Below are 23,592 nucleotides of genomic sequence, written 5' to 3' on the forward strand. Positions count from 1 at the left end.
AAAACCAAGAAAATCAGGATCAAAGGTGAAAACTGGTTGGGGGCTATTGAAAAAGGAAAAGAAGCAAACTAAGAGTGGCTGGGCTCTGTACTTTTTCCAATATCCAAAAACAATCTTTTATGATTTTGTTTTAGATTAATTCAGGTATGAAAAGAGCATAGTAATAATAGTAAGTATTTAATTTTAAATACAGCGAATATTTTAAAAATTAATCAAATAAATCATTTCACATGATCATTTCATTTTTCACATGAAACAAATTTATGTTGCAAATTCCCTACAAATCTTAGTAAACTAAATAATCAAATAAAAATAAAATAAGAAATTACTGTCTAATTCACCTGTGGAAAATAAATAAAAATATCATTTGAATTTGAAAAACCCGCGTAATATATTTATCAATATCGAAAGAAAGGTCACACTTGACTGTCATTCACAATAGTTACTCTGCATATTTTGTCCCATCGCTAGAAAGACACGTAAAGCAACAAAACTACCCAAAGGCAACCTATTTTTATGAATTAAAAGTAAAGCAGAACAAAATATTATCACAATGGACGCAGGAACGTGGTATCGATCCCTGCCCCGATTCACCCGCTATTGGATAACAGCCACCGTGGGCCTGAGCTTGTTGTGCCGCTTCGATATCATCCCGCTGCACTGGCTCCACTTGGACCGATCTTTGGTCCTTGGAAAGCTTCAGCTTTGGCGCTGTATGACGTCGCTCTTCGTGTTCCCCATCTCGCCGAACACAGCTTTCCATTTCTTGATCAACTGCTACTTCATCGTCCAGTACAGCTCCAAGCTGGAGAAGGATCAGTACAACCGGAGCCCGGCGGACTACCTGTACCTACTGATCATTGCCGCGGTGCTGGCCAATCTAGGCGGACTGCTCTTCAATGTGTATTTCTTGATGGACATGCTTGTAATGGCCATCACTTACATATGGTGCCAGCTTAACAAGGATGTGACGGTCACCTTTTGGTTCGGCACCCGGTTCAAGGCCATGTACCTACCTTGGGTGCTGGCCGGATTCGAGTTCATCTTCAAGTTGTAAGTGCCAGATAGGGGATCTCTGTATCAGTCTAGTAATGACCTTTACCCTTCCACAGCTCGCTGACCTCATTGATGGGCATTTTCAATGGCCACATTTATTACTTCTTCAAGTTCCAATACTCGCAGGATCTGGGCGGTACAGCTCTTTTAGAAACGCCACAGTTTTTGTAAGTATATCGAAAAGGACAAAAAGGAATATTTGTTTTTTCTAATCTTGTCTTTCTTTTCAGAAAACGCCTTGTACCGGACATCTCTGGCGGTTTCGGTGGCTTTGGAGTGCCACCAGAGAGCAGAGCACCACCGAGGCAGGCGGCCGAGAGTCCTTGGGGCCGGGGAATGACCTTGGGCGGCAACTAAACCCCACTCGAATCCACCGCACTCAAGACTAATTCCCATTTACACAATTTAGTTAACTTTTTTCGTAACCCAGACTCTTAATCAGTGGACGGCATTTCTTTAAAAACGAACCCCCGGATTCTCAGGCAACGGCAATATGTTAACACCTTGCATCGGCGGATTGTATTGTGCATTAATGAAATTATATTAATATATGTTTGTACATATACACCTACAAAACAAAAGACAAATGAAGGACACTGTTTGTTTTTTTTTTTACATTTAAATTTATTTCGTTTAAAAGGTCTATGCTAAAAAAATTTTACAGCGACACGCATTGTTCAACAATAGTTTTTTGTTTGAAATTTGATGTTTATTTATCCAGGAGCGCAGGAGGGAAAGGGGGATTCTCAGATATATCTTCTCCAGTTTCCTTTTCTCTAAAAATTACAACATTCCACTTTCGATTGGGATTTACAAAATCGACGCATAAAATACTTAACTTCTAAAAATCGGTATATGCTTAATCATCTGTGTGTGAGTTTTCATTTTCTTTTTAAACATGGTGAGTGGTGTAAGTGGTGTGTGGTGTTTGGTGGCTCTTATGCGAACTAGATGTCTATACATATGTATATATTACTTGCATTTGTAATTCGAAATTCATCTGATATTTACACATTTCGTGGGAGGGGTCAACTAGGGTCTATAATCTCATACAATTAAGAAATCTTTCAAGTTTTTAAACATTTAAACAATTTTCTCTTTTTTTTTTTTGTTTTTTTAATTTGAAATTTTTTATAATTTTCTTGGGGGTTTAAACTTAAATCAATTAAACTAGATCGAAATAAGGGGAAGGGCGGGGCGATTTGTGGGCTCTATTTACAAGCTATACAAAATTAAGGTAAGTCTGCAGAAGAGGGAGATCCCTATTTACAGGAGAGACTAAGTAGTTCCAGGATACGTAGATTGCAGTTGGGCGAATAATGAAATAACTAATAAACTAACACAATTTCCAGGTTATACGACATTAGATGTTTAGAACAGTGGCTCTGCGTTTTGGCAACTTAACAATACGTTCATTTTTTAAAGACTGAGGTGTGGCTCCACAAACTAGCACAGAGAATTGATTTTACGATAATCTTGCACTTTGCTCCAAGGCTAGGGCTATACTAATTAAAATGATAATGGTAATAAGGGGATGGATGATGGAGAACTCTCGACATTGATGCTAAACTACTAACTAAACCTAATCCGAACCGGGTCTGCTGTGTGTGTGTGCGTTCTCTCACTCGATTTTCTCGAAATGGGAAATCTTTAAGGTAATATAACTAGCGGGGATCTACAGAGCGGCAGCTCCAGCACCGATCGGCTGCTCCATCGGCTGTTTCTTCTGCGGCGTTGCCGACGCCGAGACAATTGCTGCCTTTAGCGAGGTGGTGGTCTCCGGGGATATGTTACTGGTGCTCTCGATCTCGATAGGCTGCTCCAGGTCCATGTCCACATATTCGATGGTACTCTCATCCTCGGGATTCAGTTCAATAACTGGAAAAGAGAATAGATGTTTAGTAGGAAGCCTTTAAAACACGATGGGTCTAAAACTTACTGCTATTGTTGTGGTCCGAGGACGATGTATGGTCGATTGGATGGTCCGTATCTATCCTGTCCTCGAGCTCCTCCTCTTCGTCTTCCTCCACTATGACGTCCTCAAGCTTTTGCTTTGACGGAGTGTTGGCAGTTTTGGTGGCCGCCTGATCCAGCTCCATCTCCCAATCGGTGGCATTGAACACCACCAGTGGTGCATTCTTTGAGGATCCCTGCTTGACCACCTCCGAGCTGGTGCCATTGTCCGCCACAATTATTGGCATATTGATAATATCGATGGGAGTGTCCTCGGTAATCAACTGGTTGGCTTTGGGCTTGCTGGCACCAGCACTAGCACCAGAGGGATTGGGCGACGTGGCACTGCCTGCTGTGGAAGTGGACGTGGTGGCGCCTATTACTACCACATTTGGCTTGGGCTTTCCAGTCGCCAGGGTGACTGCACGCATTCCGCTCGCCGCACTCGCCGGCAGGAAGACCAAGTTGTTCTTGCCACCGCCAGCAGTGGCAAAGGTGAGAGTGGTGGGCTTGCCGCTCAGGTTTGGCTGCTTGACACTCGTACTCAACCCGGAAATGGTAGTAGCTGATGGACTTCCAACTGCTCCAGCTCCTGCTCCACTTGCTGTGGCATTTCCACTACCGCCAGCTGGAAGTATCTGCATCTTCTGGATGCTGATTCTCTGCTCCCGCGCTGGGTTTGGCGACATGGCTGACGTGGTGGTGCTACTGGTGGATACTGCTGTGGCGGCTGCTGCTCCCGTGGCACTGCCTGCATTGTTGAGCTTATGTATAATGCTGCCAGCCGGGAGTTTTCCCGGCAGGAACAACTTTCCGTTGGGTGAGCAAATCTTGAAATTGCGGAGCGCACTGCTGGGCACCTGTTTAATGGTAGCCGAGCCACCAGTGGAGGTGGTTAGCTTTATGTTGCCCAAAATTTGTGGAGTCACCGATGGAACTGTTGTAGAGGTTGCCCCCGTAGACACTCCGCTCGACACTGTGGACGTACTGCTTGCTCCACTCACTGGCTTCAACTGCGGTGTCGTCACCTTGGCCCTAAAGAGATTCCCTGGCATACTGGTTGCTCCAGCCGGCAGAGGAGTAATCAGCGTGTTATTCAAGCTACTGGCTGGTATATTTTTGATTATGTTCACTGTGGAGGCGCTGCTCAAGGGGGTGACCCTGGAGTCCTTCAGCGGTGACAAAGGACTTCCAATAGGCTCCGTGTAGGGCAGTAGACGCACTGCCGGACTGGGCAAAGTTTTGGACTTAGCATCGCCCTCCCGCAGATTGATCTTCTTGGGCGTGATCTTGGTGCCCGGTGGCAAGATGGAGCTGTTGGAACTCGTGGGTGATGCAACCGCTGGTCGCAGCTTGGCGCCCATCGGCGGCGCCGGAATCTGCTGAACACTGATGATCTGGGGAGTCAGTGGGAGAGTTGCGGTGGAAATGGGTCGGGAAGTGCTCGGTGCAGAAGGTGACAAGTCCGGCTGCCTCTCTTCCACGATGTACTTGTTCACGGGAGTGCTCTGGCTCTGCGCTTGCAGCAGCACCGGCGAAGCCTGCAACTTATCCTTGAAGACAATCGGCGAGCTGGCAAAACCCCGAGAACTTGGTGTGGTGGGTGAACCGATTTCACCAGCTCCCGACCCACTTTGCGGACCATAGACCAATGGTTTCAAGGGCTTCAACGGTTTCAAAGTCACCAATGGCCTCTGCTCATTAACCAAGGTGTAGGGGGGAGTGGCTGTGGATGAGGGCGTGGGCGTGGGTGTGGGTGTGGGGGAGGAGCTGGCTGCCAATGTTTTTAGCGCCTCGTCGAGAACATATTCCACATGCGGTTGCACCACCATATGATTGGGCACCGCCTCCGGTGATTGCAATAATACTTTCGGTTGCTGCTGCTGCTGCTGTTGCTGGTGGTGGTGGTGTTGCTGCTGCTGGTGCAACTTCTGTTGCTGCTGCAGTTGCTTCTGGGCCCGCCTTCCGCTTTTGGCCGGGGCAGCTATTCTCTTGCCACCAGCTACCGCCTCTCCACCAGCCGATGAAATGTGACGACCGCCGTGCGCATTCCCCGTATGCGGGGAAGAGCCCAAGCTGTTGGCCAAATTCCTTTTGCTGGCCAGACGCTGCTTGTGCTTCATTTGCTGCTGATAGAAGAACCGCTGCTGAACGGTGCGTGGACTGGGCCGCTGCTCCAATGGCGCAGGATCTCCCTCGTCGGCGGCAGAGTTTCCTACTGACAATTGCGGCGGCTGCTGTGTCTGCTGCTGGGGAGTCAGCGGACTCTGCTGCTGTTGATGCTGCTGCATGTGGCGGCGCTTGGTTGGCTTTCCGTCCCCACCACTTTCGGACTCCTTTCGCTTCTGTGTCATCTTCTTGACCTCGTTGGGCACATCGGGGACCTTGAACTGTAGATATTAAAAAAGAAAGACTAGATTGTATATTTTTGTATTTATAATTAAAATAGTTTATAATTTTGGCCCACTATCGATAACAGTTTCCCACCGGACAGTTAACAGTCACTTAACAGAGGCCACCAACCGACTGTTAAAGGCAGTTAAAATCAAAAAATTAATTGGGTGGATTGTAAAGTTCGTAAACAGCTCCATAAATCTAAGACTCTTAAAGATAAACCTTTATCTATATTTTATGAAATAAAATATTTATACTTATAACTTTTAGTTAGTTATAACTATAATTAAACTTTGTAGTTTTCCCGCCTTAATCTCCCACTTGGATCTCCAGATTCCAATAAGAATTTTTTAAATAAGAAACTCCTCGCCAATTGACCAATAAACTATTCAAATCTGCACCTCCATTAAAATCTCTTGGTATATAGCCCCCATTTGACCTTGTTCGTGAGCCACCCACCACTTTTCGTCGAGAGGTACAGTCTGCACCTTCATGGCGAATGGGGAAAAGTAGCACTAGGGGATTATATAATAATTGGACTACTCACTGGCTCCTCCATGATCACCGTGGGCTGATCCTGACTCCTGATACTCCTGCCGTGCTTCAGGCTCACGTACGAGGCCTGCTCCATAAGGGCTTCTCCGAAGTGGATTCCCGTTTCGGCGGGCGCCGCCAATTTTGCATTCTCCGCACACACCTTGGCCGCCAGATCGTTGGCAACGATGGTGAGTGCTGTTTGGGGACTGATCCTGGGAAGCAAAGGATATGGCCGACGACCCTCCCGCGACCACTCCTGCCAGGTGTTTGGGCCACCAACACTGCAATGGATACACACACACACACGGATGGGTTAGTACATTGGGGAAGAAACGCAACAAAATAATGGATCTAACTTTTCGGCTATCGTGCAGAGCTGTTCGTCGTTGGCCGCCCTCCTGACCTCCGCCCGATGACGCTCCTGGGTGATGTGGAACAGCTGCCGTAGCTCCTCGAGCAGTTTTGCCTTGGGCTCATTGAGGGCTCCTTGAGCGCGAAAAACGCTTATTATATGCGAATAGGATTCGAGTTCTGGGGGGTAAACATAAACGAAAAGATGGAACAGGTCACAATGGAGATTTTGAGTTGGATATCCAGCGATTCTGTCTTGGATTAAAGGCTCCCGAATCCTCACCAAGTCGACGCAGCATGCCTCGGCATTCGTCCCGCGACATTTCCAGCGTTTGGGGCCACATCTCTCCCGTGCGTAATATCCGCCGTATCCCTTCCTGTTTCCCGTTTCCGTATCCTTGGCCAATCCGTGGGCTATCCGTTCCGATTGCGTTCGCTTCGGCCAACGCAAAATTCAATCGCGAATCTTGGCTGTGTGCAGAAATTAAAACAAACTCCGAGGGCAGCGTTTCTAATATCTGTGCAAGAAGAAGCAGCCAGCGACCGCGTCGCTCTTCAACACTGGCACGCTTAAGAACACTGGCACCATTGATGACAGTGACTGGAAAGGGTGACTATTGTGATCACAGGATTGAATTTAAACTCCATATTTTGTTTTTAATGCAGTATATTTAAAGTGATTTTTTAATTTTTTATTATACATTTAATTTTTTCTTATTTAGTTTTGCCCCACAGTTCAAATATTGTAAAAATTCATAAGTACTTGTAAAATTGTTAAAAATTGTTGTTGTTTGTTAACAAATTTTAATTAACAATTTCAACCGTATTTGAAATTAATGTTTTTTTTAGCCAATGCTTTATTATTGTGGTTAGTTGACAGATAATAATAATTAACCGCAACTGAGATATATAAACATTACAAGTTTGCAGATAAAAACTTTCACTTTATCACTGTGATTGAATAAAAAAAATTACACAATTATAATAATAAAACATTTATTTTTGTATAAATTGCAATAAAATAACCTCCCTAGAAAATTATAAAAATGAATATTTTGTATAAAGTATCAAAAAGAAGTAAAACATAAAAGAAAAATCCTATTTATCCTAGCCAGGTTTATCACTGGTTAACAGTCTATATTCAGCTTTAATGCAAAATGGTTCAGGTAACTGGTTCAGGGGACTCCAAGGGAAACATTCATTTATATTTTTACAAAAATAATCACAACCTTTGTATATTTTTCGAAGACAATCACAGTTCCCGCTTCTCCAATTCACGTAAGGCATCGTTGGACTATGCAAATAGAAGAAATAATTAATATTCAGAAAACTAGAAACAAATATTTAGAATTACTAACATTTTTAAACCAATATGAAGACATAAAACTGATTTTATTTCCCAACCCCATATCGGAAGGCGGATAGATAGCATGAAGGTGGAGGTGCTTCACCGAGATGAATGGCGGAATATGGAACCCAATAATAGCCTTTTCTGGATCGACCTTTTTCGATTTTAGAAACTCCTTCATGCCAGATTCCATTCGCCGAACTGTGGATATACAGATGGACAGATTAATACAAATTATACGTATATAAGTGAGACGTGGCTCATCTTACCAAGTCCCACATGCGATTTATTCAAGACACTGAAGCTATCCAGGTGCTCCTTGGGTATGGCCAGGTAGTGATACTTGGCCGCCGGATACTTGTCCTTAAATATAACGAACTCATTGGTCTCCACCTCCAGGATCGGTGGAGGTCCTTGTTTATGGTGAGCAAAGTCACAGAAAAAACAATCCTGAGCTCCAGATGAAGTTGTCTTCACGCTGCCTGTCTTGTACAAAGATAAAAGAACTAGCAGTCCCAGTCCGGAGAGACATGCCACATATATTTTTTTCCTCTTCAACATGGTTTCAGGAAGTAAACTCATTGGAAATAAAAGTAAATTTCAATGTTTATTCGATCCAGAGACGATCTGATATTATGTTACTCCTATACTGCAATGTTTATTGTGCGATATATCTTTAATTTAGAAGATATATAATCGTAAGATCGCCATTCACCGGCAACGCATTTGTTGAGCTATCAGCGTTTTGATAGCTACCGAATTAATAAAGAATCCACAATTCAATTTCAATTATTTTATTGGGTCAATTTAACCCCAAAACAACGGCAGCGGCCGATCCCAACAAAACCGAATATACAAGTCATAAAAACCTAAGAGCTTGCGCAGAAGCTCAACCAAAGCTCCCCAAAGCGCATACGCTACAAATAACAATAAAGCGCATGCGAAACTGGGAGACAAAACAGAGACGAAAACATGCTGATAACAACAGCTGCAGCTTAGCATTTTATGATTATTTTAAATGCACCTTTTGGTGGCTGCTTGGCCCAACATCCTCCCCCCATTGAAGGGTGGGCCTTCAATAACACTGTTGGAAGGGGCAGCAGTCACATCATTCCAGTGGGTATTCCTTGGGTTGTCTTTCCTAGCATAGAGCGACGACACATCCCGTGATAGTTCACCGCGTCCAGAAATCACCCAGCCAAATCGCGTATTCTGGGCAATGGGAAGCCCGTGACCTAATTGGATTTGACCAGCCGACAATAGGTCAAAGAATAAGCTGGCTCCAATCAACAGGTCCACTCGCTGCGTTTTGTAGAAGTTAGGGTCAGCTAGATCCAAATTGCCAGGAATCTTCCAGTGCGAAGCATCTATGTCCTGGCTAGGTTGATAGTCCGTTATATGTGAAGCTACAACAGCCTCAATTTCCACTGAGTACGTGCTAAGGCGGGACTTCAAGCACACATTGACGGATGCTCCATCCGTATCAAACCCAGCGCCGCCGAAACCTGCCACCGTAGTGGAGCATTTGGAACGGCCAAGCTGAAGTTCATTCGCCAGCCGCGACGAGATGAGGTGCACTTGTGAGCCGGAATCCAATAAAACTCGGCAAGGCAAGAAGGCTCCAGATCGACCACGAACGAGTACATTGGCTGTTGGCAGGAGCACTAGCTCAGCATTGCGATCCTTGTTCATAACAGGGTTGATTGAGCGGGATGGGTGCGCAACAGTAACGGCACCGATGGGACGGGAGACTCGTGCGGGTGAAATCTGCCCGCGAGGGTGCAACAAAATATTATGACGGTGATTGCACGTCGAGCAGCGGGAAGCTGAGCATCCACGAGCGAGATGGCCATCCTCCAGACAAACAAAACATCGAGCCAGACGCCGCACTTCGTCGTACCGTTCCTCAATTGTCAAAGCACTAAATTTTGAACAAGAAGGAAGCTCGTGCTCCGAAATGCCACACAGGGCGCATAGAGCAGGACGGGCGTTAATAACCATGCACGAAGATCGGTTATTCCAAGATCTACCTCGGCCCACTTGGTTAGCTGGGGGAGACGCCGCCAAAGAAAACTCGACGCATTCAAGAGTCCGGCACCTTTGCTCCAAGAATCGTGCCATGGACTCCCAAGACGGAATGCTGTCGTTGCTTCCGGCGAGAGTGTCTTCCCACTTGGCCCTTGTGGCTGGGTCCAACTTCTGCAGGATAATCTGGATAAGCAAACATCCTTGGATCTCGGCAGCTGATCCGGAACTCATAAGAGCCCGCATATGCCCATTGAACCGATCCGATAGCTCCCGCAAAGTAGTAACAGATCCTGGCTCGACCACACGAAGCTGCAGGATCTCATTAATGTGAGACTGAAATATTAAACGCCGATTACTAAAACGATTGCGCAATAGGTCAAGGGCCACATCGTAGTTCGCGTCATTAATTTCCAGAGCTCTCACCGTATCCAAGGCTGACTCGCGCAGGCATGAAATGAGCCACCGGAGCTTTTCCATTTTCGTTAGGTGAGGATGGCTGTCGATCGTGGTCTTAAAAAGGGCGCAGAAATCCGGCCACTCGGCATAGCCGCCGCTGAATGTTGGCATCGGCAACGGTGGCAAGGAGGGGGCTTGCTTGTTTGGCATTGGCGATACACTGGCACCGTCGAGAAGTGTGGAGTGGGCAGCGATTCTAATGGAGCGCTTGGCAACCTCCAACTGAATTTCCACTTCCACATCAGTCGCCAGCTGCGAGAATCTCCAATACAGATCACTCCCGATCTCGCTAAAATTAAGCTCCTCCAACTCTTCTTGAAGCGCGGTGAACCGCTCACGCAAACGCTTCTCCACCGACTCCAGCGCCATAATGGAAGAATCCTCAGTCCGCGCCGCAGCCTTCACCTTATGATGCAGCGCCTCCATTTCTTGGCAGGCCACCTCTGCTCTTCTCCGCAGCATCCTTTCCCGGTTTGCGGCAGCAGCTCCAATAATCTCAGATCCAGACTCCATTCTTCAATTAAAATGCAACTTGTAGCAACAACAACAAGGGCGTTTTCTTGGCACTTTTAATGCTGATAACAATAATAAACCGGGATGAAATCACGTCGGGATCACCAATTGTTGAGCTATCAGCGTTTTGATAGCTACCGAATTAATAAAGAATCCACAATTCAATTTCAATTATTTTATTGGGTCAATTTAACCCCAAAACAACGGCAGCGGCCGATCCCAACAAAACCGAATATACAAGTCATAAAAACCTAAGAGCTTGCGCAGAAGCTCAACCAAAGCTCCCCAAAGCGCATACGCTACAAATAACAATAAAGCGCATGCGAAACTGGGAGACAAAACAGAGACGAAAACATGCTGATAACAACAGCTGCAGCTTAGCATTTTATGATTATTTTAAATGCACCTTTTGGTGGCTGCTTGGCCCAACAGCATTCATGGCGGGAAAATTTAAACCAGTAACTAAACGAAGGGATATAATATCAATACAAGTATTTTAATATACCGCTTAAGGATCTGTACAAAATTGGCTGCGATATAGCCACGACTTGAATCCATTTATGAAAAACTAGCATTTGGCAAGGGGATCCATCAGAAAAATTGAAAAAATATCGATCGAAAGTTTTGTTCTTAGATTTTGATGCAGATTCATGGAGAATTGAAATACAAATCGTTTAAGATATTCCGCTCATGAATCGGATGCGAATTGGCAAAGATATAGCCATGACTTGTGGCCATATATGAAAAACCACCATTTGGCAAGGGGATCCATCAGAAAAATTGAAAAAATATCGATCGAAAATTTTGTTCTTAGATTTTGATGCAGATTCATGGAGAATTGAAATACAAATCGTTTAAGATATTCCGCTCATGAATCGCATGCGAATTGGCAAAGATATAGAGATGACTTGGGGCTATTTATGAAAAACCAGCATTTGACAAGGGGCTCCATCAGAAAAATTGGAAAAATATAGATCGAAAATTTTGTTCTTAGATTTTGATGCAGATTGATGGAGAATTGAAATACAAATCGTTTGAGGTATTCCGCTCATGAATCGGATGCGAATTGGCAAAGATATAGCCATGACTTGGGGCCATTTATGAAAACCAGCATTTGGGAAGGGGCTCCATCAGAAAAATTGAAAAAATATCGAGAAATAATTATGTTTTCATAGATTTCGGTGGAAATCAAGATACAATTTTTTTAAGGAAATCCTTTTAATAGAAATTTAATTTACACATTTAAAATAAAGTACTATTTTTAAAAATTGATTCCTGGGATGCGATAGTTCACCAGCCTTGCAAGACGCTGGTCACACTGACAAAAGTGAACGATGGGTGGCAGATTCGGGGTCTGAAATGAGTTTTCCGGATATAAGACAGCCCAAAATCCAGCGAAATGTTGTTCCGCTCTGCGAAAAGCAAGTTCGAAACGGTGGACGCAGTGCGTCGGATCAAGCGCCTGGCGGAGGGCACCCTCTCCTCCTACCGTCGCCTGTTCCTCCTGCTCCTCTGCGTCTGTGTGGTGTTCTATCTTCTGCCTCCGATCTTTCGCTACATCTTCCTGTCCAGCTATACCGAAACGAAGGGTGAGTTCGTGGTTCAACTGGTGCCCCTATTAGTTAGACACATATTCCTTTGTGTTTTACCATTACAGATCCGCACAGTGTGTGCATGGATGACCGCCTGACGCCCTTCATTCTCCAGAACTATGAGTTTGATGCCAACATTCGTCACGTGTCACCATCTATGCTGCCCGGCGAGCGAGATATCACACCCTATGTGGGTAATGGCTATCTGGGTCTGGAGATAGCCCATGATGCCTTCCTGAACATCAAGCACGGCCGGGCCATGCAGCTGCCCATTCGCTTCCAGCCGGTGGTTTCTGTTCAGGCCGCCGGCGAAAAGGAGGCCACAGTGGTGGAGTACCTGACGGGTATGGTGCACCGGTTTCAATGCCTAGCTGGCTACTTTGTTTCCTACACCTATTACGCCCATCGCACCCAGCCGAACATTCTAATGCAGGAGCTGCAGATTACCAATACAAGGAACATGATGGAGGAGATAGAGCTAGTAATGCCCAGAGTTAATCTTCCGAAACTTACCAAGCGCATTGTGACTCTCAGGTATAATTGTTAGGTGTTTATAGGACTTGATTTTTGTTTCACATCCTCCAGTTTTTTATATAGTCGATTTTTGAAGACTTTCTTTCCATTTATATTGATTTATATTGTATTTCTTCCTTGATCAGTGAACCTGTCTCAGTGAGAATGTTCACCTACAGCGCTTTAGAGGTTCTGACGGGCACAGTACAACCCCAACCTGAAGATCCAAGCAAATATATTGTGATTAGTATTGTAAAGCCGCAACTGGAATCGAAATTGCAACTCAGGAAACGGGGAACAGTACGCATTGTATATCCCATAGCGGTCCAGTACTCCAAACCAGTGACGGAGAATCAGGTCAAAGGAATTTCTGATGCCACCGAGCAACAGGCCACGCAGGCAATGACAAAACTGCTCCAGAAGCTTGGTTCCAAAGCAACCAACACGGGCTCCCTGAACAGTATAAACACGTACCGGCAGGAGCACATTGATGTATGGACGGATCTGTGGGCCACTGGTTTCACGATAAGTACATCCAAGGCGGAGAACAGTTTGAACGGCGATCGAATTAACGCCACAATGTACGCTGTTCTGTCGCAAGTGCGCAGCTTCGAGTTTGAGGAGATCGGTGGCAACAAGAGAGAAGATATAGCAAAAGCCCTGACCTATGCCGAGGGTTGTTACGATTCCTATCACACACTGCAGGCGGAGAATCTGTGGCGGGAGATGTCCAATCTGCAGCAGCTGAATTCCTTAGTTTCTTCGTGGATGTTGACACTCGAAAAGCAGGGCTGTCACAATCTGATTCGAGCCGGTGCCTCCGGAGTTATTCAAGCCATGGTACTCAGCTTCGGTAGCTTTCGCTTTAGCAACCAGCACTTGGAGTGCAACATACATCCAAAGTTCCTGCACAGAGATTTCCATTTCCGACGCCTTAATTATGGCAACAAAACGCACCTAAACGTCACCATCATTGTGAAGGATGACAACAAAGCGGTGATAAATGTGGCACTGGATCGCTCGGATAGGAGCTATTACGCCTGTGATGGTGGATGCCTTGACGAGCCTATTCTTCTCACGTAATTATAGTAGTTTCTGGCACTATATTTTACATAGCCTTATGGTTAATCTCTTTCAGACAAAACCGACGACAATTCCCAGTTAAACTGACTGAACCTCTAACAGCAATATTATACATAACTGAGGACAAGCAGCACATGGAGGAGCTGCACCATGCCATTCATGTCAAGGAGGTGGTCGAAGGTAAGGTATATTGACTTTGCAACCTCGAAATTGGATTTAATTTACTGAATTTTTGCTTCAGCTCCTGCCCATGAGCAGCATCTAATAGCTCTCCATCGGCATGGCCACCAATTGGGAGGCTTGCCCACCCTCTTCTGGGTGTCTGTGTGTGCAATAATCATAGTATTCCACATATTCCTCTGCAAGCTCATAATCAAGGAGTACTGCGAGCCGAGCGATAAGTTAAGATATCGTTATAACAAACCGTGATCATAGTTGTATATAAAAATTGGATGCTAGTAAAATATGAATATCGTATTCTTATATACTTTTTAACAATTCTTTAAAAAGGATACCCAGGCAAACAGAAACATAATTGTATTATCTAATATTTAAAATGCTTTACTTCCAAGGGGCAGATATTTTAGCTTATGTACAGAGATATTTATAGAGAGTGTGCCAAATGCAATTAGTTTAACTAGAGTTCTCCAATTCTTTAGTGCTATTAAAATTCGTACAGGTGCCGACAAGTAGCTACTGTCAAAACTTCATCTCTACATCGATCTCTACGGTGTGTTCGCTCTACTTTGTAACATTGTGTATGCTTTCAGCCAGGTAATCGATATTCTTGCTGGTAACGCCAGCCATCGAGATGCGACCATCCTTGGTCAGGTAGATACTGTGCTCCTTAATCAGTTTTTCAACCTGCTCCGGCTTCAGTCCGGTAAAACAGAACATGCCAATTTGATTGACGATGTGGTCCCAGTTGTGGGACGATCCCAGGTTTTTGAGATTTTCCCGCAACTGGCAACGCACACTGATGATGCGGTCGGCCATCAGTTTAACGTCCTTCAGCCACTGAGCGCGCAAATCCTCGGTGTTCAAAATTTCGGCAGCCACGCGGGCGCCGTGCAACGGGGGGTTGGAGTATAGACCTCGGATCAGGATCTTAACCTGGGACAATACACGAGCAGCCTCATCTTCGTCGGTGCACATGACAGTGAACGCACCGGCACGCTCACCATAGAGACCCATGTTCTTGGCGAAACTCTGGGCTAGAATGAAGTCATTGCAATCGGCCTCGAGAATGCGAACCGCTTGGGCATCACGATCCAGATCACCAGTTGCAAATCCTTGGTATGCCATGTCGATGAATGGGTACAGCTTCTGCTTCTTCAGCACCGACGAGATTTCCTTCCACTGTTCCAAAGAGGGATCCACTCCGGTCGGGTTGTGGGCGCAGGCATGCAACAAGACAACACTCTTCGCGGGAATTTTCTGCAGATACATTTTTAATATTAGGTTTATCTATTAAGGATTGCGGATTTGGATTTGAAACATACCTTTAGATCTTCGATCATTCCGTTGAAGTCCAGATCGCAGCTGGCAGCGTTGTAGTAGCGATAACGTTTCACGGGCAGGCCAGCGTGTTCGAAAATGGCTACGTGGTTACCCCAAGAAGGGTTTGGGATGTAGATTTCGCGATTTCCCTTCCACCATTTGGCCAAGAAGGCGGCTCCAATGCGGAGGGCTCCAGTGCCACTGATCGACTGGGCGGTAGCATTGTGCTTGGCTGCCAAACGTGCGGAGTCCTGACCATAAAATTGAATATTTGACTTGTTCATTGTATTTTATATAAAAACTAGAATCATACCTTGCCCAATGCCAGCTCGATGGCCTTTTTGTAAAAATCTGGAATGCCAATAATGGTGGCGTACTCCTTGTCCATCTGGCGATCAATCACACGCTTCTCCGCCTGAAAAGTGTATTCAGTTAATAACTATAATTAATAATTATTTAGTTTCCAACTTACCTCTCGGACACTGGGAAGAACAAAAGGCTTGGTGTTGTCATCGCGATAGGCACCAACGCCCAGATTGACTTTCTTTGGGTTTTTGTCCTTCTTGAAGGCCTCCGTAACACCCAAAATGGCGTCGGGAGGACCCATTTTCGTTTCAGTGAACCACGATGAGCTGAAAGACATTGGGGTTTTAAATTGGATTTAATAAATTATGTATACTTGTTATATTTTATTATATAAACTTTCCCTAACAGTTATTTTTTACCTGATCAACTTGCAAGCTCCTTATCTTGTTAAAATAGATAAAAAATAGATATTTTTAAAGGCCATTGTATTGTGTATAGTTCTGTTATCTGTATTATAAAATATAGTCCGTTGAAAACCCCCATTTTTTTTGTAGAGTAGGGTTAAAGTTTTCACCTCAACCTTGTACCCCCAACTAGGACGTATACTTCCCTTATCTGGTTTAAATTTAATTGGTAGATTAGCAAAATTTTAGTGGGTTATCTCACCCACGTCTACCACTTGTGGGCTATCATTTATCATTTCGGTTTCATGACTAAAGTTTGAAAGTCACCTAGAGGATGTCTTGGATTTTGCACCCCCCACAAAATTTTGGTTCACATGAGTCTGCTCCCTACCCCCTTATCAGCTGTAAACATGTTATTATGGGAACTCTGGTCAATATTTACACCTAGTATAGATTTATTAATTCCTACGTCAGTGATAAGGTCGATGATTGTTCGCCACTGCTGACGTAGTCGACCTCCTCGGTCTCATTCTATGGAGCAGTCATACATTTTGGAAGCAATCCAACTTAATTAAACTCTTTCAATTAGGCGCCACCTGTCTATAAATCTGATTGCTCTGATTACCGAAAAAAAGAGGAACTTCCTGTGCCGCCTGCAGTTCGATAAAACAAACCGCCTCCCGAAGAAGTAGTTCCATAAAATAAATGTCAAAGCACGCGACAAAAGCGTGATAAGTTTTGGTATCCCCTACCTTCTTTGGCTCTGGCTTATTCGATTTGATAGGTAGCTGATTCGGAAAGTAAAACCCCTCAATGGAAGTTTTAACAATTGGTACATGGTTATAATTTAAAATTCCTGCCTGGAAATTTTTTTATTTTTCAAAGTTCAACTTTTATAAAAGAATACAAAATGTTGCCTACTGGTTTTTAATAAAAGTTAGCTCCTATTCTTCTACAACATATTATAAATATTAAACATTTTTCTTTATTTTATTAAGTTTTTTAAGTACCGCATTTAGTATTCGTTATCTCGTAACATTTTGATTCATGCGGCTACTGAATGTTCTTTCAAGCAGAAGAAAAATGGCAAAAAATAGCCCACCAACAATGGACCCTCTCATGGAACGTCATGAAATTGGCTTTAAAAATAAATGTATGTACCTACCCGATGACTGAAATTAGTCTACATATATAGTGCGAAATAGACCTCAAACTAGTTCAAATATCAGCCAACTAAATGACAGAAAAAAAACTAGAAAAAATCACAGTTGATTTCTTAGGTTTACATAAAGTAAATTGATGAAATTCTAGCCCCCCAGAGCTTATGTCAGTGAAATAAAAAAAACCAGACGCCCAAGAACAATTGCAATGATAAAAAAATTATGCAGTAATGGAGAAAATAAACACAAACATGTGCAATTAGACCGGCAACTGCAATGACCTTGACGAATGACCCTGCTGCATCTGCAACGTGTTCATGGGGGTAACAAAACAACAACAGCAACAACCACACTCAAAATCTGGAGCGACTTCCTGTCCCACTCTCTCTTTCCCTATCTACTTACTTGGCGCGAATCGCGGCGGGGGCGAAACGGTTGCTCAGCAACAAACCGCGCTGACAGATCTGCGACATTGTTAAATGCACTAAGTAGTTGTACTATATTTTTAAAAATTAACAATTAGTAATTGCAAAGTAGTGCCAATCCGATCGCCTCTGGCCTCTGGGGAATAATAATACTAAGATTCGCAAAATGTGGCAGTGTCGCGTCGAAAAAGCTAATTTCAACCCAAAAGCTTTTTTTCCAAGATAACGATACCTATCGCGGGTGAGAGCTTTTTCGCGGTCCTCTCTTCAGTACAGATAAGATAGCTATATTTCAGCTTAGTTTTGGAAATATATTTTGTCGAGTTACTTCAAAATATTTGAAACAAAAAATTAAAGATTAAGATAAATATATTTCTAAATGTGATTTTATATAATAAAATTTAAGGATTAAGGAGGCTTTAAACATTAAAAGAAAGCTTTCTTCAAAAGCCCTATTCTTAAAAAAAAACCATTCTTTTTAACAATATTTGTAAGTTTCTTAAAATCTAAATCGATCACAAAAGTTTTGGCGCCTTTTGTTTTTAAGAAACATACATTTCAAATTATGTATATATTTTTGAAAATAAGGATTGGCAGCCCTGGAGAAAGCTTTTCACTTCTGAGCCGTCGCGCGCAGCTGTTTTGATAATCTAAGAAGCTTTGCCTTGGTCTTTGGCCTCCCTGCTTTCTTGCAGCGGATTCAGTAGATTCTTAGTCGTCGCTGGGGCTGAAAAATCAGAACATAAACCAAAGCCAAACCGAGTCGATTCGCTATCCGTTAGCTACCTTGTAATTCAATTAACTGGAGGAGAAAATGCTGAGATTCGCGGTAATTGCCTGTGCGGTGCTGGTGGCTTTCGTCAGCGGTTTGGAGTTCAGCGATTGTGGATCTAAGACGGGAAAATTCACCAGGGTGGCCATCGAGGGATGCGACACTACCAAGGCCGAGTGCATCCTCAAGAGGAACACCACCGTTAGTTTCTCCATCGATTTCGCTTTGGCGGAGGAGGCCACAACCGTGAAGACGGTGGTGCACGGCAAGGTCCTGGGGATCGAGATGCCATTCCCTCTGGCCAATCCGAACGCTTGTTTGGATAGTGGCCTCAAGTGCCCACTGGAGAAGGGCGAGTCCTACCGTTACACGGCCACTCTGCCGGTCCTCAAGTCCTATCCGAAGGTCTCGGTTTTGGTCAAATGGGAGCTGCAGGATCAGGATAATGCGGACATTATTTGCGTGGAGATTCCCGCCAAGATTCAGTAGGGAATTCAAAGTCCCTCCCTTTAATTTAACCTCGAAATACTGAATTGGGAGTTAATATTCTTTCTCCCCTCTCTTATTGTAATCTAATTTAACATGAAACCCTTAATTAAATATTGTTTTAGTTGAAAATAAATGTTGCTTTTTTTGTATCATTTAAAATACAAAATAAATAAAACTATAAGCAATTCTTTAAATAAAACTATTTGTTGTTATTTCTAAAAATATCACCCTTGAGATTATTCAGAGCTTAAAAATGAGTAATCACTAATTCGGGGCGGAAGCCTCAAGTTCAGATTTTCTCGCTATTGTAATGTAATTTAAAAAATAAGAAAATAAACTTAAATTAACTTAATTTTGTGTGAGCTGTGGGTTTCTGTCTCTCGTTCTTTCTTTAGTTCTCGTCGAGTGTCTGTATTTTCGGTAGGCCTCTTTTTTTTATTATTACTTCCTTTTAGGTTGCTTTGATTAAATCTTCCGCTTTTTTTTTTAATGAGATGAAGATTAAGAGAGTATAAGAGATTATATTATTAAAATGACAAAAGGATTATTTTAAATACGTTAAATATGGTATTTTTATGATAATAATACTTTTTAATACTTATGTTCTACTATTTACTAACTCTTTATCATCAACATAAACTAATCTTTGTGAAATAAAGATAAGATAACAGTGAGAAATTGTTGTGCACAAGGAACAAATTTATTAATTTAAATAATGAATTAACATTTTTTTTATAAAATAAATATCTTTTCAAGCTTCTGTTATGCATAAATGCAACACCTGACTCATTCATAAATTACTCAATTTATTCATGTGTTTTGACTCATAAATAACATAGTCTAGCAAAAGTTATTTCAGTGCAGACATTCGATAAGAAACAGGTGGATCTTATGGCTTTAGGTGATTGATTAGACTTGAATGAGAAATTCCCAGTCTGTGATGGTGCATGTTTCAATCCTCAAATCTTACTCAACGTATGACTGACTGGTTAGTCAGATTACCAACTAGAGTGGCTTTTGTTTTCACAGTTCTTTGAGTTAATTTACCCAAGTCTACGTTGCAATGTGGAACGTACATACGTACACCGTATATATGGGCAAAGATAATGAGTAAGCGATTCTATCAGAATCGAAAACAATGCACATCACTGTTTTGGTTACGGTTTCGATTACGATTCTCCATTCTCCGTTCTTCTGAACAAAGAATAGCCTGATAAGACGCTCAAAAAACAACTGCAGAATTTTCGCAGAAGGCGGGACATGGGGCAGATGCAGATGCCGAGGCTTTGGGGGTGGAAACCAAGTAAAAACACAAATCAACTGCAGTAGTATGCTTTCCATTTCGTTTTCTCAATTTCCATTCCTTTTTCAGCCAAAAACACAATCACACACACCCACACACACACTGAGGCGCCATATGGCAAAATGCAAATAATGCAAAAAGGGGCAGGGTGTGGGCGTTGAGGTGTAGGTGGTACGGTTTGGGTGCAGCAGATAGAATTATCCGCAGTGCGCCGGCACCGAGGATATTTAAAGTAAAGAAATCGGTTTATTACATTCACTTTGCGCCACGAATTGCTTGAAATGCAATTCCGACTTTGATTCCGTGTCGGATCCGGAATTTCGATTTGGGAGCTCATTTTTTTGCGGCTGCCGAAAAAGAAGAAAGTGCTTTATACGGGAATTAATGTCTGTATAACTTGGGGATTTTCATATTATTTTCATAAGTAAATCTTTTTTATAGCATACATTTGGGCGCAAAATGTTCATAATGTTCCTTTTATTTTCATTTGGTTCATATTGTTTCTCTTAATACTTAATTATTTCATTTAGTCAAGTGCATTTGATAAATAGCTGAAATTATTTAGTAATTTTTTTTGAGTAAAATATACTTGTCTAGAATAAAAACATTCCACTTTTTTCTGCACTCCCAGTAAGGGCTTACGAAAGTCAACTTTCCAAGAAATGACCCCACTCGCACTGATGTTTTCACTTGATTTACATATGAATCCGCATAAAGCACGTCGGTCCGAAACTGCAAAGAAATGTGGGCCAAGCCCCAGGTCCACCCTCTTAACCCACCGCACGCCCATCCACACACATACAAACCTTAACCCATCTGTAGACACAGCTGACGTTTAAAAACTTGACACAACGCTGCATGCGACGCGAGGGGGTGGGCAGGCTAGGAGGCGGTGAAGTGGAAAGGGGCGGTGGGAAAAATAAAAATGGGAAATGAAAAGAAATGTAGGCGGATGTAGGATATGCACTTTGAAAAAAAAAAAAATAGATATATATATACTTATAAAATAAATTCAGCTATAAATTCCTTTTGAAAAATTTTAAACTTTCAACCAATGTTTGAAATTGAAATACCTTTTTGGTTATTGATTATATAATATATATTTTCTAGTGCATTTTTTGTGTCTCCACTGGCACCGCCTCTGGTTGCATATCATATGAGTTAACCCACCAGATACACCACCACCTCCATCACTGCCACCTCCCCAGCCTCCTTTGTAAGCCGCTGTGTCTGCCCAGAATTTCTTGCATAAATAGCAGCATGTGCAGGGATCCCTCTTTCCTTCTGTCTCTTTTGGGGGGGAAAAAATGGAATATAAAAGAAAAAAGATTTTTGCTCTCGCTGCATTTAAAAGTAAAACGCAACTTCCGTTTCCCGTCCACGCCCACTGCCGCCCTCAATCGAATGTTAATGCTATATGAACAATTTTCGTTTTCCTGCGGTTAGCCATTGTAAATAAATTCGAAGCTCTGGTTCTGGCCGTGTCATTTTTGGTCACTGCACACAGTACAGTACAACAGTTTTCCGACTCAGCAGCATTAAATTCCGTTAATTACGTAACGCCCTTTAAATTGGTGGGGTATTCATGGGGGTTTTCCTGTGAAGCGGTGGCTGTGGAGGTGGTGTGGGCTAAGTAAGTGTCCCTTATCGTCTGCCATTGACATTTCCCAACGAATTTTCCTTAGTTCATTTGCAGTTTTTTTTTTTGTTTCCAACCAATAACTTTTTGTTATTTTGGTTTTTTTAAGTGGTTTCTAAACTTTAAAAATATGCTTATGACTGAGTTTGGTTGATTAATTGTTAAAGTTCGAAATATGTTTTTGACGGACATTTTGTGTAGTTTTAGGTTTCCTGGTAATAGCTTTCAAAGTTTAAAGTTTTGCCTTTTAATCTAGGTTGGTTTGAAAAATAATTGAAGCCATATTCCAACAGACTCGCTGACTCAGAATCTCAGACATGCACTTTTAATAGCCCAGATCCCAGATACATTTTCACCATAAAAATGTCGTATTTTTTCGGCATTGCCCTTTTGCGGTTTTTGCATTTTATATGTGAAAGCCATTTTCTGTCAGTCAGGGCTTGCAGTTATCTTAATTATTTGCATGTGGCCGTCATGCATTCGTTTGTTAACAGTCAGGAAATCCATTGAATGCCATAACTATAAGCAAATGGCCAAAAAGTGTAAAGTCCCGCTGCCCCGAGCGAGCTGTCAATTCTTCAGCGATTTCAGTTATTTTTTCCCTGTTCATGTGCCATCAACAAAAACAGCTACAAAAGATGCAAAAAGAATTGGCAGTCGGGGGCGGTGCAATCTGCAGTCCTGATGCTGACAGTTATGATATGGCCAGGACACAGGGCACGACACCAAAGGATTGCGAGTGCAAAAAAATTGAAATTGCATTGCATTGCAATTAATCAAATGGCGAAACAGATAGCTTAATTTGTTTACGTTGGCGGTGGTAATGGAAAGGCTTCCTTCCGACTGGAGTCAGTGGCCGGTGGTGTCATTAGCATCCTGATTACCTCTACATTTTTAATGCGCTTTCATTTGTTTGCCCACATGTGTCAATTGTCCCAATTGCATGTCTTTCACGTGGCCATAATGTGCGCGATTAAAAACAAATTAATTTTAAATTAATTATTCGACAAATAAACAAGAAATGCCGACTGATAGGTTTTTTTTAAAACCACAATACCATTACGGTCTTTCATTTTTAAAGTGTTTAAGATTTGAATTTTCATCAAATTTAATCAACATGCCCTTTTCATTAACAATTGCAATTTTGAGGCCATTGAAAATGCAAACTTCATTCAAACTTTGTGCTGAAATAATATATTGAATTAAGCGTAACTCGCATCCGTACCAACTGCTAATAGTTTTTGGTTTGGGGCTCTATTGGCACACGCGACGTATGCGCAATATTTAGTGCACTTAAAGAGCATTCATTTGCATAATGAACGAACGAAATTCGGACACAAATGGCCATAAACAAAAATAAAAATGTTTGCCAGGATGGTTGGTTTTTGGGCATTTCAACCAAAGAGTTGTTCAATTAATGTGCGTTGGCCTATGCGGCGTATACGTAATATATCCGAAATACCAAATAAGCTAAAATGAATTGCACTGTGGATTTAGTGAGTAAGTAAATAGGTGCATGTTTAATGTTTATTTGTTACTGTGCTGAAATTCTATTTGTACGCGTGGGACAATTAAAAGAAATTTTACCTAATATTGGATTTCAGAGAACATAAATTTTTGCAATAAATAGTTGAAATGATTTTCGGCGTTTGTCTAGACAGACAGAACCCTGAGAGATGGCCAGACTCAGTGACATACATATGCAAATTTTTATGTGCAACCCTCCCGCCCCCTAAGAGCCCCTCCAACTTGCCACAACCAGATGCCCCC

The 23,592-nt window shown here is 42.7% G+C and overlaps 6 protein-coding genes across 7 annotated transcripts; 3 read left to right on the forward strand and 3 right to left on the reverse strand.

The window, feature by feature from the left end:
* Positions 1 to 355: 355 nt before the first annotated feature.
* LOC6497413 (derlin-1) lies at positions 356 to 1,650 on the forward strand. The gene is made up of 3 exons (XM_001962098.4): positions 356 to 1,053; positions 1,113 to 1,223; positions 1,287 to 1,650. Exons 1-3 carry the CDS (start codon positions 554 to 556, stop codon positions 1,411 to 1,413), a joined length of 738 nt encoding a protein of 245 aa, XP_001962134.1. The 5' UTR covers positions 356 to 553; the 3' UTR covers positions 1,414 to 1,650.
* Positions 1,651 to 2,246: 596 nt separating this feature from the next.
* LOC6498127 (BRCA2-interacting transcriptional repressor EMSY) lies at positions 2,247 to 6,870 on the reverse strand. Its single transcript, XM_001962097.4, has 5 exons — positions 6,575 to 6,870; positions 6,297 to 6,471; positions 5,951 to 6,221; positions 2,996 to 5,399; positions 2,247 to 2,934 (listed from the first exon to the last, which is right to left on the reverse strand). Exons 1-5 carry the CDS (start codon positions 6,633 to 6,635, stop codon positions 2,732 to 2,734), a joined length of 3,114 nt encoding a protein of 1,037 aa, XP_001962133.1. The 5' UTR covers positions 6,636 to 6,870; the 3' UTR covers positions 2,247 to 2,731.
* A 517-nt stretch (positions 6,871 to 7,387) lies between these two features.
* On the reverse strand, positions 7,388 to 8,919 carry LOC6498126 (histidine triad nucleotide-binding protein 3). Its single transcript, XM_001962096.4, has 3 exons — positions 7,909 to 8,919; positions 7,650 to 7,840; positions 7,388 to 7,585 (listed from the first exon to the last, which is right to left on the reverse strand). Exons 1-3 carry the CDS (start codon positions 8,219 to 8,221, stop codon positions 7,544 to 7,546), a joined length of 546 nt encoding a protein of 181 aa, XP_001962132.2. The 5' UTR covers positions 8,222 to 8,919; the 3' UTR covers positions 7,388 to 7,543.
* A 3,003-nt stretch (positions 8,920 to 11,922) lies between these two features.
* On the forward strand, positions 11,923 to 14,307 carry LOC6497414 (uncharacterized protein KIAA2013 homolog). Its single transcript, XM_001962095.4, has 5 exons — positions 11,923 to 12,225; positions 12,294 to 12,762; positions 12,888 to 13,820; positions 13,880 to 14,004; positions 14,066 to 14,307. Exons 1-5 carry the CDS (start codon positions 12,036 to 12,038, stop codon positions 14,251 to 14,253), a joined length of 1,905 nt encoding a protein of 634 aa, XP_001962131.1. The 5' UTR covers positions 11,923 to 12,035; the 3' UTR covers positions 14,254 to 14,307.
* A 62-nt stretch (positions 14,308 to 14,369) lies between these two features.
* On the reverse strand, positions 14,370 to 17,774 carry LOC6498125 (aspartate aminotransferase, mitochondrial). Of its 2 annotated transcripts, none has more exons than XM_001962094.4 (5): positions 17,600 to 17,774; positions 15,797 to 15,956; positions 15,638 to 15,739; positions 15,327 to 15,575; positions 14,370 to 15,261 (listed from the first exon to the last, which is right to left on the reverse strand). In XM_001962094.4, the coding sequence occupies exons 1-5, from the start codon at positions 17,665 to 17,667 to the stop codon at positions 14,566 to 14,568; spliced, it is 1,275 nt and encodes a 424-aa protein (XP_001962130.1). In that variant the 5' UTR covers positions 17,668 to 17,774; the 3' UTR covers positions 14,370 to 14,565. The 2 variants fall into 2 exon arrangements, with proteins under 2 accessions (XP_001962130.1, XP_014761983.1); XM_014906497.3 differs by lacking the exon at positions 17,600 to 17,774 and adding an exon at positions 16,787 to 16,919.
* Positions 17,775 to 18,245: 471 nt separating this feature from the next.
* On the forward strand, positions 18,246 to 19,079 carry LOC6497415 (NPC intracellular cholesterol transporter 2 homolog a). The gene has a single exon (XM_001962093.4). The coding sequence runs from the start codon at positions 18,434 to 18,436 to the stop codon at positions 18,878 to 18,880; it is 447 nt and encodes a 148-aa protein (XP_001962129.1). The 5' UTR covers positions 18,246 to 18,433; the 3' UTR covers positions 18,881 to 19,079.
* The last annotated feature ends 4,513 nt before the right edge of the window (positions 19,080 to 23,592 follow it).

This window comes from Drosophila ananassae, chromosome 3R (genome assembly GCF_017639315.1).
Source record: "Drosophila ananassae strain 14024-0371.13 chromosome 3R, ASM1763931v2, whole genome shotgun sequence".
NCBI classification, from domain to species: domain Eukaryota; kingdom Metazoa; phylum Arthropoda; class Insecta; order Diptera; family Drosophilidae; genus Drosophila; species Drosophila ananassae.

Bases quoted from the DNA above. Each gene is read 5' to 3' on its own strand.
- LOC6497413 (XM_001962098.4), top strand. From the start codon at position 554: ATGGACGCAGGAACGTGGTATCGATCCCTGCCCCGATTCACCCGCTAT. The intron at 1,054-1,112 runs GTAAGTGCCAGA...ACCCTTCCACAG, and splicing joins TTCGAGTTCATCTTCAAGTT to CTCGCTGACCTCATTGATGG. The intron at 1,224-1,286 runs GTAAGTATATCG...CTTTCTTTTCAG, and splicing joins TTAGAAACGCCACAGTTTTT to AAAACGCCTTGTACCGGACA.
- LOC6498127 (XM_001962097.4), bottom strand. From the start codon at position 6,635: ATGTGGCCCCAAACGCTGGAAATGTCGCGGGACGAATGCCGAGGCATG. The intron at 6,472-6,574 runs GTGAGGATTCGG...TTTACCCCCCAG, and splicing joins AGGCATGCTGCGTCGACTTG to AACTCGAATCCTATTCGCAT. The intron at 2,935-2,995 runs GTAAGTTTTAGA...TCTCTTTTCCAG, and splicing joins CTCGGACCACAACAATAGCA to TTATTGAACTGAATCCCGAG.
- LOC6498126 (XM_001962096.4), bottom strand. From the start codon at position 8,221: ATGAGTTTACTTCCTGAAACCATGTTGAAGAGGAAAAAAATATATGTG. The intron at 7,841-7,908 runs GTAAGATGAGCC...GTATATCCACAG, and splicing joins TAAATCGCATGTGGGACTTG to TTCGGCGAATGGAATCTGGC. The intron at 7,586-7,649 runs GTTAGTAATTCT...CTATTTGCATAG, and splicing joins CTTCATATTGGTTTAAAAAT to TCCAACGATGCCTTACGTGA.
- LOC6497414 (XM_001962095.4), top strand. From the start codon at position 12,036: ATGTTGTTCCGCTCTGCGAAAAGCAAGTTCGAAACGGTGGACGCAGTG. The intron at 12,226-12,293 runs GTGAGTTCGTGG...TTACCATTACAG, and splicing joins CAGCTATACCGAAACGAAGG to ATCCGCACAGTGTGTGCATG. The intron at 14,005-14,065 runs GTAAGGTATATT...TTTTTGCTTCAG, and splicing joins TGTCAAGGAGGTGGTCGAAG to CTCCTGCCCATGAGCAGCAT.
- LOC6498125 (XM_014906497.3), bottom strand. From the start codon at position 16,872: ATGTACCAATTGTTAAAACTTCCATTGAGGGGTTTTACTTTCCGAATC. The intron at 15,740-15,796 runs GTAAGTTGGAAA...TACACTTTTCAG, and splicing joins TTCTTCCCAGTGTCCGAGAG to GCGGAGAAGCGTGTGATTGA. The intron at 15,262-15,326 runs GTATGTTTCAAA...ATGTATCTGCAG, and splicing joins GAATGATCGAAGATCTAAAG to AAAATTCCCGCGAAGAGTGT.
- LOC6497415 (XM_001962093.4), top strand. From the start codon at position 18,434: ATGCTGAGATTCGCGGTAATTGCCTGTGCGGTGCTGGTGGCTTTCGTC.